At 37.1% G+C, this 13,174-nt stretch overlaps 1 protein-coding gene across 1 annotated transcript in view; it reads right to left on the bottom strand.

Moving 5' to 3' along the window:
- LRP1B (LDL receptor related protein 1B) overlaps nucleotides 1-13,174 on the bottom strand; it is a 1,542,074-nt gene that overhangs the window by 86,387 nt on the left and 1,442,513 nt on the right. Inside the window, exons 78-79 of the mRNA XM_081143443.1 lie at nucleotides 3,856-4,079; nucleotides 2,468-2,574 (exon numbers count right to left, since the gene is read on the bottom strand). Of these exons, the coding sequence (XP_080999569.1) occupies nucleotides 2,468-2,574; nucleotides 3,856-4,079 (331 nt within the window). The remainder of the gene's footprint in view (nucleotides 1-2,467; nucleotides 2,575-3,855; nucleotides 4,080-13,174) is intronic.

The raw sequence follows: 13,174 nt of genomic DNA, 5'->3' as shown, positions 1-13,174 counted from the left end.
AAAGAAAATCTTCATAAACACTGTGTCATGATGGAGTATCTTCCCGCCTTTCAAATGTTTACCCATTCTTAAAGCACTATTTCAAGAGTTACCTTTTACATAGTTTGTTTTTTTGTTTAATTTTTCATACTGGAGACAATCTTTCTTGATTCTGAACTTCCAAAATATTACAAGATATGTGACAATTCTCGTATTTTGCCACAACAGTAGTTACTTCTGATTATGCCTCAGATTTTTTTTCCTTTCCAGATGTAAACTTCATGAGAAAAAGTACTGTGCCATGTTCATTAAATTACACATAGTGCTGAGCAGAGCGGTTAGCACATGGGAAATGTCCAATACATGCACCTTCATTTAGTCCGCTAAAGAAGACGCTGTGGGACCCAGGCCTAATTTCCTTTGCTAGGCAAGGTACCCATCTCCCAGTTGCTGCTTCAGCAGCTAAGGACTCACACTTGCCTCCCTTCTGCAAAGAGTTGTGCTCAACTGCCTTCAGCAGCCCGCTTGGGAAGTTAGGGTCAAGCAACAGCTGTGGGAAATATTAAGAGATGGTCCCCTTGCCTGTAGTGGAATTTATACTAAAAGCACTTGCTCTATGGCTCAAGCTGAGACTAGACTTTTCCTAAGTCACAGTCTTTCTGGGCTCTTTCCCTTTCTCCACCTTTTACAGGTTTCTCCTGAATTACACTCCCTTTATAAATAACCTTTGCAAGAACTCCTGTCTCAGGCTCCCTTCTAAGCACCCTCCTACATGCTCTTCTATAAACTGCTGGCATTTCATTCTTGAAAATGGAGATGTTACATATTCTGTGATTATATAAGATGTTAACATCAGAGAATTTCTGAAGTAATTTTGCAACTTTTTTATAAGTCTAAACTTAGTGAAAAATAAAAAGCTAAGGAAAAAAAAACACAGGTCTTTAAACAATAAAAATTGTGTTTGGGCAGACAGGCCACTCTCCTCCTCAATACTATCCAATGACTCCCCTTAAAGCTAGAATAGAATCCAGGGCTTATCAGTGTGTTCCAGGTTCCAGATCCTCTGTCCCTGGCTGGCTGGTCACCCTCATGTCTACCACTCTCATACGCTTCTAGGCATACCCACTGACATTCTTGCTGTTTTTAGACACGTGCTAAGCTCATTCCTAACTCAGAACTTTCTGTTCTTTCTGCTTGGAAATCCCTTTCTTCACACATTCACATGACTTGCTATCGCTTTTTATTGTTATATTTTCAAATACTACCTTTCTAGAGATCTCTTCTCTGATAGTCATAACTAAAACACTACACCTCATAACTGCCCGGCCCATAGTATGCTTTTTTCTATATAGCACTTATAACTACCTGACACGATGCATAATATATATTCTCTTCTCTACAGGAAGGTAAGTTTCATGGGAAAGGGATTCTTTTCACAAGGGTAGTAACTTATTTCTTCAGCATCTGGAACAATTTCTGGCACCAGGTGGGCGTTCAATTAGTATTTGTTAAATTGCTGAATGGAGACACACTTACATAAGTGAACAAAATCCCAAAGACTGCTCATTCCCATAAAGAGTAAAAACAATCTAGTTGGAGGAAAAGGCATAAGGCACATTAAAAGTTAATAAGAATATAAGTGCCAAATATAAATTTTCAACTACAAAATCTATCACAAAGCATAACTGTTAAATTATATGTGCTCTAGAAAATGTATTCTATCCTTTTGATGGGGATGGAGTAGGCGGGAGTGGGTGGCACAAAATCCCAGAGACTCCTGAAGTGGGAAATGTTTTTCTTGAGGAAATAGCGCTCCACTTAGACCTTACAAGACGGGTAAGTTACAGCTAAATGTACAAAAGCTGGAGGGAATTCTAGACGGAAGCCTGGGGGAGAAATGGAATGAGAGAAAGGGCAGAGGGGCGCAATCAAAGCCTCAGCTCCTGAGCAGCCCTGGGGATGCGAAGTGTGGAGTGGAGTGGAGCCGACATGGTTGTGTCGATGACACAACTGGGAGGCAAATGAAAGCCAGGCTGAAATCTGAGAATCAAAAAGCAAGGCATCATCAAACCTGTCTCACAAAAATTATCGATGTTTTCCCAGCTCATCCTTCATTTAGTTTCGTGTCCTCAAGTATTACCATCCACCCCAGCATCGTTAACATTTTTCTGTAAGAATACATTGCTATACCTTAATACTTTGCTATAAACTGTCAAAATTTCATGCATGTGAAAGCCAAATAATGGCCTTAAAACTTAGGCAGTTTTCAAATAATATCCCCGTAATATCACTGACAGTATGATCAGAGCCTGGCTTTCAAGTTGGAAAAATACAACATGAGATGTTAATGACTTTCATAATGTCAAACTATAAATTACTGTATTTGCTTGTAAAAATGATTATATTGCCAACAAAACTAAAGAATTGTAACACTAAATATGTTTTGCATGATGCTACAATTTTAAACCATGTCAGAAATACATCATACCTGTGGGTCTCTGTAAATTCTTTTGTACTAAAATCCTTCTCAGAGTACCGTCCATGGCTGCTTCTTCTATGTGGGAGTGGTCCCCAACAACAGTCCAATACATCATCCTGAAAAGATAGGTCAAGTTGGTTATAACTCAACTCTACCGCAAAACACAGTGTTTCTTCAGATCATGAGCATCAGAATCAGCCCCAGAGTCCCTGAAAAAGCACATTTCTGGACCCAACTCTAAAGCTACAGAATGGAAACCTCCAATAGAGGGCCCCAGGAATCAACATTTAAAACGATCTTAACTAAGCTCTAAAAGTTGAGAGCCACTGTTTAATAATATGCACTGTAGTTTATTATTCGATATTAAAAGTTCCATTTTGAAAATATCATTAACATTTTAGGAGTATTTCTAACAAAGCTATCCTCTGTTGTCACAGAATATTTGTGTTATGGATGCTGCATCAATATGCTTTCATTCTTTTTTTTGGTAAAGTAACTACTCCCTCAGACAGATACATTCTCTGTTTAGAAGACGCGACACTGCACGATTTTGCTAAGTAAAGAGCATTTGCTTCCTTTTATTAAGCACCGGCTGAAACACTTTATGCGTGATCAGGAGTTTTATTTAACATCCCCCTACTTACTTTTTGGTCATTGCTTCTAAACGAAAAAGAGAAAGACTAAAGAAAGAAAAAAATTCAAGTAAAAGAAAGTAAATGGTTGTGTTAAATAGTTTACCTTTATTTATACATAATATGCCTTCATCTTTTATTGTCACAAATAGCTAAAAACACTAATATTCTACACTTAATATGTTTAACATTATGTTTAATGTTACAAAAATTCAGTATTAGATTCACCATAGTGGTTATTTGTTTATCACATTAGTTTCATTATTCTGAAATGCACACACACACACACACACACACACACACACAGCCTGGCTGGGCGTGGCTCAGTGGTTGAGCATCAACCTAGGATCCAGGAGATCGTGGTTCAATTTCTGGTCAGGGCACATGCCCGGGTTGTGGGCTCGATCCCCAACAAACGGCGTGCAGGAGGCAGCTGATCAATGACTCTCTCATCATTGATATTTCTATCTCTCTCTGCCTCTCCTTCCTCTCTCTAAAATTAATAAACATTATTAAAAAACACACACAAACACACACTGAATGTATAATTTTGCAGCTTTTTAGGGAAAAATAAATTTTGCTCATCTATTTGGTGTAAAATAACATGGACATGCTTTTTTACAAAAGAAGTGGAGGGATTTTCAGAAGTCTTGTGAATCTATTATCTGTTGAACACTCATTACAGAAACAAAACTGTAAAGATGGAACAATCTCTAAAATGGACACTCATATCAAGAAATATAAATAACCAAGTCATTAACTTACCCTCTCTTAGGATTTACAGCAATAGCATAGGGTTCTCCAGCCATATTTGTTAAGAGCCTGGTGCAGTTGGGGCCATTCAGCTGCCCTACGTTGATAGAGTATCTCAGACTGGTCCAGTGAGTGGTGTAGTAACTGAACCAGTGCATTCTAGAATGATCAGTCCAGTAAATATTTCCTGCTACCCAGTCAACTGCAATGTCCCTGGGCCTTTTAAATTCAGGACACTACAAGAAAACAAAACAACAGACCACAGAATTTTCAAAAACAACTTGGTGAATTTTTCTGTACTATACATTCGTGTATGAAAATCATATTAACAAGGTCAGGAGCTAATTATTACATAGATTTTAAATATACTAAACACCTAGTCTTAATAGTTATAGCTATATAATTTCACAGTTCCAGTGTACAACTCACTGGAGTTTTACCAGTATCATTGACCCTTTTTATTCATCACTCTGATAGAATATGTCCAGAATTACATGTTTAACTTGTGATGTCTCCCAGTCAGTATTTTTCTGAGAGTAACGATAATTCTGATGTCTAACACCATAGATTAGCTTAAACAAATCCATGTAAATAGAATCATACTCTTCTATTTGTGACTTCTTTACTCAACATCCTATCTGTGAAATTCATCCATATTTTGTGCATTACAGTTCTTAATAATGTTTTATTTATTTTTATGAATATACCACAATTTGTCTACCATTTTACTAATGATGTCCATTTGGCTTGTTTACAGTTTTAGATCCTTATAACTAAAGTCATGAATACTATTCTTGTGCATGTCTCAAGACACAAACACTTATTTCTATTGAGTACTTAGCAAGAAATAGAAGTGTTGAGTTTAAGTTATACATATGTTCAGCTTGAATAGATACTGTTAGAAAATTTTTTCAAAGAGTTTCGATCAATAGACTGTTTTCAGGAATTTAAAGAAGTTCCACTGGCCCTGCATCCTCACCACATAGAATTTGATTTACAAGTTGAAAAGTAAACAGTACAGATAGGCACACTTAGAGAGATTCTGCATTTAAATATCTTTTGAGGGAAGCTACAATCTCTGTCATCTATATTAAATCTGCTAGTTTGGATTTTCTGCTTAATATTGCATTTCTGAATTATTGTGAGACAAAGGTACAAGAAGCCATTGGGAACAGACAGCAAGGAGAATAATGTATGCTCTCTGCCCTTCAATTAACTTGATCACTTTGAGCAGGAACTCATGTAGTAATTAATTGTACATGGCCAAATTTATTGTGCATAACCAGAAGTGAGAAAAGATTTGCAGGGATTATATCAAGAATGGACACCCGGCTGGGCACGGCTCAGTGGCTGAGCATCGACCTAGCACCCAGGAGGTCACAGTTCGATTCCCGGTCAGGGCACATCCCGGGTTGCGGCTCGATCCCCAGTGGGGGCCGTGCAGGAGGCAGCTGATCGATGACTCTCTCATCACTGATGTTTTTCTCTCTCTCTCTCCCTCTCTTTTCCTCTCTCTGAAATCAATAAAGATATACTTAAAAAAAAAAAATGGAAACAACTCTTTGAAGTTGATTATAACTAGACACGTAGGCGATGTGTAAGAACATCATTAGGAATTGGCAACCAGTGAAAATATGGGGTTTTGACACATGAAAGTTTCTCATGTGGTTTATTCGTGAGTATATTTTATTAAGAAGTAAACTTGGATTAAAAGAGAAGAGACTGAATTTTGCAAAACAAACAAAAACTATGAGGTAGCAAGGAACAAGAATTGCAAGTAACTATCTGCTATGAGATTATTGAGATCTCAAGGAAGAAAAATATGGCTTGAACTAAACACAGAACCCCAGAAATTTCTAGGCGTTCTGACTTTTATTATCAGTCTTTCCACCTATTGGTTTGAAAACTGAAATTATGAAATTTTACTGTACACTATTTCTAATTCTAACAATAAATACTATCCATCTACTGAGTAATATCTCATAGATAGCTAAAGTTAAATAAAAAACATTCTACAGACATACTCTAGAAATGACGTAAAAATAATATACATAGATGAATAGAACATAAAGATGTCTCTCAGTTAAATCACAAAATTATTTTCATGGGTTCCGATGTCATTTAAATTAACTGTTTTTTGTGGGTTTTTTTCCAGTTTGGAGGCATTTAAAAGTAATCATATTGCCTGGCTGGGCGTGGCTCAGCAGTTGAGCATCGACCTAGGATCCAGGCGATCGGGGTTCCATTCCCGGTCAGGGCACATGCCCGGGTTGCGGGCTTGATCAATGACTCTCTCATCACTGATGTTTCTATCTCTCTCTCTCCCTCTCCTTTCCTCTCTCTGAAATCAATAAAGATATAGTTTAAAAAAAAAAAAAGTTAGCCTGTCCGGGCGTGGCTCAACGGTTGAGCATCGACCTGGGATCCAGGCGATTGGGGTTCGATTCCCGGTCAGGGCACATGCCCGGGTTGCGGGCTTGATCAATGACTCTCTCATCATTGATGTTTCTACCTCTCTCTCCCTCTCCTTTCCTCTCACTGAAATTAATAAAGATATATATATATATATATTTTTAAAAAAAGGTAAAAAAAAAAGTTGTCATAACAAATGACATGCACATGTCAGGGTAAGATATTATATTTATAAGCGTAAGAGACAATGAAAAAAATAACCATCATAATCTGTTTAGAGCCTATTGGAGCATATTTATCATTTTCTAACTCCAGGAGAACAAACCTTTAGCACGCAGAAAAATATGGTATTTGTTGTCTAGCGTGAGCATAGGAAAATATCTATTTTTCCTTTATCAGATTTAAATTTACTCATGGTTTTATACCATAATGGTATCCTGGCAAAAATAGGACATATATACTGCAAATTCCACTTTTTTTAGGACAAAAAAGGATTTTCATTTTACTTTACTCATGCACAAAAAGTCTGATTATCTTTCCATTCCCTATTGCTCTACTTGGACTGCTGACAATTAAGAACCCAAATCCCTAATAATAAAGCATTCAGAAGTTTGATTTAATGGTACTTTGTCAAGTGAGCAGTCTGGTGAAGTCCTACTAATGATAAATTATAGAAAAATAAATGAAATTTAAGTCACACTGTTAAGGTAAAGAATACTGTTTTAAGAAAGTAAAACAATGTTTTTTAAAGCTAAACACAAGAGATAGTAATGAGTTACAGACTCATTTAAATCTACACATTTATTCTGTGGTTCCTTGATCAAGGAATTCCTCATGTAATTTCAATATCAACTAAGGTAGTTAGAACATGGGGTGAAGGCCGGGCACACCTAATAAATTCCACCTAAAGTCATGAATCATCAGTGACCGGACGATTCTCCTGGAATAAAGGCAGCAGGGTGAAGATGTTACCAAGTGCTCATCCTCAGGGACTCAGAACAGACTGAATGCTCCATGACGTTCAACACTAAAGAGCAGGACTGAACAGAAGAAAGAACAGCAAGGAGGCAGCAACAGGATGGTGCTATTGCCAAGGAACCGACGGCCCAATTCGGAAACCACCCTTTATAGTGAGTTGCATTGGGATGAAATAACTTCTCTTTGTTGCTTACAGACCAGGATCAGGAAAAGCATAAGCCATAGAAAAGGGACTCTGATACTGATCTTGACTGGAGAGTAGAAATTCTTGCTGGATCTTGATATAAAGAACAGACAAGTTATGAAGAGTTTTAAAATCAATCAGGTAAATGAAAAGATGGGACACACAGGAAAAGTAAACAGGCTCTGGGAGTGGAATGGAGTCTGACCTGGCAAAATAGGAACATGAAAACAAAATATAGCTAAGTCTTTCACCCCCAAAGAAGCTGAAAACAAAACAAAACAAACATATACAATTAAAAAGAAAATATAACATTCTCATTTGTCCGTTCGGCCAGCTCATTAGACAGACAGGCCAACGGCCTAGAGTACTGATGAAATATGTCCTGTTTGAGACCTGTGGTGACTCTGACAACAAAGGCGTTGCTCATATTGTTCCACAAAGTAGAAGACACATTTTGACTGCTTTCTCCAGATAGATGGTTTCTTCCCTAATAAGCTCTCCAAATACACAACAAAAGTTTTGAGGCCTGAGGCATTCTTTTTTGTCGAGATATATTAGTCAAGTGAATGAAATACTTAAATCTTACAGAAAAGTTGGCAGCTCAATTGTAACGAAATTCGAGGTTACTACTTTACACAGTTAATCCTTTACAGCTCTGGACTGTAGGGTATCTGTCATAACGCCATCTTCAGGAAAACTAAAGATGTAAGTTACTGGAGACATTTATTTTTTTAGTCGAGAAGAGAAGAAAACCTTCGAAAATGGACTTCAAGCATTTGAGCCATGGAAATAGTATCTTTTTTGTAACAAAATTCTTATAGTTAGCAATATACTTTATGAAAATATAGTCAACACAGGATAGATTGACTTGGTCACATATTTCATTTGTGATTTTTTTTTCATCTTTGTGTAAAGCTAAGAAAATAAAAATCACTTCTTTTTACCAAAGTTAATTATCTTCTAATGTAATGTTATAAAAACAAAGATGTAAAGATACTTTAAAAAACGTGTGTGTATGTTTGTGGTGTATGTCACACTATTTCCACTTTTGGTCCACAAAATATGAATGAATAAATACTTATATGCAGAGCTACAATGTGTCCGAGGTCTCAAACCACTTCAAGGATGAGATCCCTGGCTGCTACCTACAACTTCTTCTGAGGAAGAGACTATTTCAATTGAATAATTTTGAAGCTCTATTTATGTATATTATAGGACCATGTCAATGTGGAATAAACTCTTGCTAAGGAAAAAAGAAACCAAACAAAAGTATGCAATTTTCAAAAAACACCAAAGTTGTCTTTGGATTACAGATTCAATATCTTCTATGTGATTTTATTAAAATTTTTAGCATGTTCAATGTTCTATTAACTTATTTCTTATGATTTACCACTATCCCTCCATAAAGATCAAAACTGGCTCTCAAAACCTTCATACACACTGTTAGGTAAACAAAAGATAGAGTGGAAGGTTAGAAAGCACACTAAATTTGAAGTCAGGAACTGGATTTAAGACCTAGTTCTAGTTTCTTTATAAATTATATAGTGTATAAAATAAAGGTTTGGGGTTAGATTATCTATAAAAATCTTTAGCTTCTAAATACTAAATTATATAACAATTTAAAATATTATCCTTCTATGTAACTATGCCTTTTATATAGCCTTCAGGATATATCTAATGACAATTATGAATTGTCATGCATTAGTCAGTAAGTTACAAATGTGTTGGTGTTTACGGGGATGATTTTGATACCATCTCTCTATTGAGTGGCCTGGAATTAAGGAGTCAAGTTGCCTTCTGGCAATTGCAGTTTAAACGCCTGAGAGGCACTGCAGAGATATCTGAAAGCAGAGATTGTAAAACGTTAAATTGACTAAATTTAAGTTACAGTTTAAAAAAACATTAAACTTTAGACTCTGGCTTTAAAATTAAAGCTATATCACTTTAAAAATGTACCTTTTGTCTCCTCGTAAACATTAGGCTCTATGAATCAGTGTATCAAAAGCAAACTAGCTCCCTAGGAGAGCAATCAATCCGCTGCCCCTTGTTCTAAAGGGACTTGTGTTCCGTTTCCCCCTCACCCGGGTGCCTAATCGGTTTCACACCTTTATTTGCCTATAAGCTGAATTGAAAGTCATGCCTTAAACAGGCAAAAGAAGTTGACTTTAATGAATAAGTCATGAATCTATAAGAAAGGGGGTTAAGACACAATAAACAGAAAAAGAAGAGTCAGAGAAGCACATGTGGAAAGCACGTCCCCCCCAGGATCACTGGGTCAGCGTCTTGTGGACGAACAGGGACATTTTCTGTGCAGCAGACCTGTACGTGTGTATTATGAACACACAAATTAGACTTTCATAATTCATTGTCTCTCATCCATCAGATTCATTCAATTTGTGAAGATGTGTGGGTGTACTGCTGAGTTTTATATATCATTTCCTTGCCAGTTCTATTAAAATCTGCTTCATACTGTATGATTACTCCCTAGATAAACTACCAATTCCATTTCCAAGTCTAAACAGAACCTGCAGTGGTAATGAGGTCACCTCATAGGCTACTTCCCTGGTATGCAATTGTTATTCTTCTGATCATAGTCAATCTTTCTGTGATCCTGTCCCTGCAAACAGTCACAGTTCAGTTAGGCCTTCTGGAAGACCTGAAAATATCTCATGTAGGCTGAGATTTCTAGTGTCTAAACAAGACCAAGACCAATCTCAATGAAAAACACAATAATGAAAAAGGGCTTCTTAGTAAAGCAGCTTTGGTTTGTCGTGATAATTAAAGATGGCAGAGGGAATACCATTTATTGAAGATTCTGAAGTCAAGTTGCATTCTTGGAAATAAAGTATGGTTTATTTATGGCTAGAAAAAATGTGTTTGTGGGTGTATATGGGTATATTCATAGGTGTGTGAGGATATGGGAAGGGCGTGATGGAAGCTGAAGCTCATTATCTTGGAGAGGCTTGTAAACCAATGGAAATGCATTAGGATTTAAGTAGGGAAATGTGATTAGATTAAGGTTTTAAGGTTATTTTGGCTACAGCCTAGAGAATGGATAGAGATTGGGACCAAAAGGAAATACAGGAAAATCTCAGGAGGCTTACTGGATGGACTCCGGAATGAAGAATGTGGAAGTTCAATCTAGGTTTTGTAAGACAGAAGTAGATAAAAATGAGATATAGCTAAAGATAAAAGTATTTAAATTTGTGATTAATTGAATATTGCAGAAGAAAAAATAACTGTAAAAGACTTACAATAGCCAAGATCTGGAAACAGCCCAAGTACCTATCAGTAAATGAGTGGATAAAAAAGTTATGGTACATTTACACCATGGAATATTATTCAGCCACAAAAAAGAGGGAAATCTTACCTTTTGGGACAGCATGGATGGCCCTGGAGATTATTATGCTAAGTGAGATAAGCCAGTCAGAGGAAGACAAATACCATATGATTTGACTTATATGTGGAATCTAATGAACAAAATAAACTGACAAAATAGAAACAGAGGCATGGATACAGGGAACAGACTGACAGTTGTCACAGGGGAGAGAGGAACGGGATGAAAGGAAGTGAAGGGATTAGCCAAATAACATATATGCATAACCCATAGACACAAACAACAGTGTGGTGATGGCCAGAGAGAAAAGGGGGCAGAGGCTGGGTGGAGGTGGGCAAAGGGGGGGAGGGAATGGGGACATCTTTAATAGTGTCAACAATAAAAATAAAGTTTAAAAAAGATTGATATACTATCTCCCTGAATACCAAAGATTTTCAATTAGTTTATTGCTTCTAATTTAAATATATATATACCTATTTTTATGACGTGTTGTGTTCTAGATGTTAGGATTACAGTAGTGGCCAAAAGAGTAAGAATATCTGCCATCTAGGAATTTATTTATAGCAACATGAAGTAGACAATAGATTGTAAATATAATAGATGAGTAAATTATGTGGCAGTTTAATAAGAAAGAGCAGGTTAGTGAGGAACCCAGAATGGGAGTGGAGCAATAGACTGCAATTATCAATAAGTTATGGATTCAGATGTCGATATTTGAGCAAAAACTTGAAGGAGTTCAGGAATTGAGTCATGTAGGATATCTGGCTGAAAAATATTTTATGCCAAGAGAACATTTTAGGAAAGTCCTTATATTAGCAGGTAGTGGTGAGCTTTATAAATACCAATGCTTCCCCGGAGAAGAGTAAGGGGGAAAGTAGCATTTGATGAAGTCAGAAAAATAACAAGAGATCAGGTTTTTTAATCCCTGGAGCATTCTGGCTATTGTGATGTCAGAAGGGAAGGAAGAAGACCAGTTAGGAGGCCAACTGAGAAGAAAGTTGACAGTTCAAAATTAGTTACTTTCAGCAAAGCTGTCAGGTAGTTGGCTCCTGCATGTACCTTGAAGGTAGATTAAACATCATTGTCTGACTTTGACATTATGAGAGAAAAAGATGATGACTCCAAGATTTTTAGTTTGAATACCTGGAAAATGGAGTTGCCACTATATGAGATTGGGAAGGCAGATTTTGTGGCTCATATGTGAAGTTCATTTTTAGGTGTGCTACTTTGGGGATTTTTTTAAAACATCCAAAAGGAAAAGCAAAGTAAGCAGTTGGACAGAGCCAAATATCTACTAGTAACTGTTAGCATATGGATATATGCTAAACCACAAACCTATATAAACTCCACAAGGATGTGAGGAAAGATAGAAAAAAAGATGACCAAGGTCTGAGCCTGGGGGCATTTCAATTTTAAGAAGGAAGGAGAAAAAAATCTAGCAAAAGAGACTGAGAAGGTGAGAGGAAAAACAAGAGATCAATAAAAGAATAACTATATTGATGAATGATTTTATTTTTATTTTTTTAAAATATGTCTTTATTGATTTTAGAGAGAAGAAGGGAGGAGAGAGACAGAAACATCAATGATGAGAGAGTCATTGATCGGCTGTCCCCTGCTCCCCCTATTGGGGATCAAGCCCATAAGCCGGGCATGTGCCTGCACCTGGAATCAAACCACGATCTCCTGGATCCTAGGTTGATGCTCAACTGCTGAACCACACTGGCCAAGTTCGATGAATGATTTTAGAACCATTTTGTATTTAAGGGCTATTGTTACATAAAACGGTGAAACAAAAAGATCCACTTAAAGCTCAACAGAAGAGACTGACATTTTTACTATGTAGAGTGAGGGTTCTCAGCTCTAACACTATTGACATTTTGGTCAGGATAAGTTCTTGTTGTGAGGGACCAGCTTATGCCTTACAGGGTGTTAAGCAGCCTTCCTGGCCTCTCCTCGCTGGAAGCCAGCAACACTTCCCAGTTGTGACAATCAGAAATACTCCAGGCATTACCAAATGTCCCCTGGGGTGGAGGTAATACCCAGCTGAGAACCACTGATGTAGAAACACTGAGTGCTCCCTCAAGTCGGTTTCCTCGATGACTCCAAGTATTTGTCAAGATGTTTAATGGCTATCACCAAATTTATTGAATACTGCTTTGTCCTAATTCTCAACCTCTTTCTCAAAACAGCAACCTCTCTTAGTTTCTGTGACTCTACTTTCTCCTGTTTTCTCCTAATGTACTGGCTACACCTTGTCATCATTTTAATCTGGTTAAGAGCTTTGCTCCAGTCCTTTGCTTCCCTTGTACTCTCTCCCAGGTAACTGAACCTAGCTTCAGAGCTTTAGGTACCTCATCTACTCTTCTATTTTTTAACCCAAAGATCTAAGACCAAGCCTTGAATATACCACTGACTACTTG

Source organism: Miniopterus schreibersii, assembly GCF_964146895.1.
Source record: "Miniopterus schreibersii genome assembly, chromosome: 7".
In the NCBI taxonomy this organism is placed as follows: Eukaryota; Metazoa; Chordata; class Mammalia; order Chiroptera; family Miniopteridae; genus Miniopterus; species Miniopterus schreibersii.
Note: the sequence above shows the minus strand (reverse complement) of the source record. Positions and strands in the feature narration are given on the sequence as shown.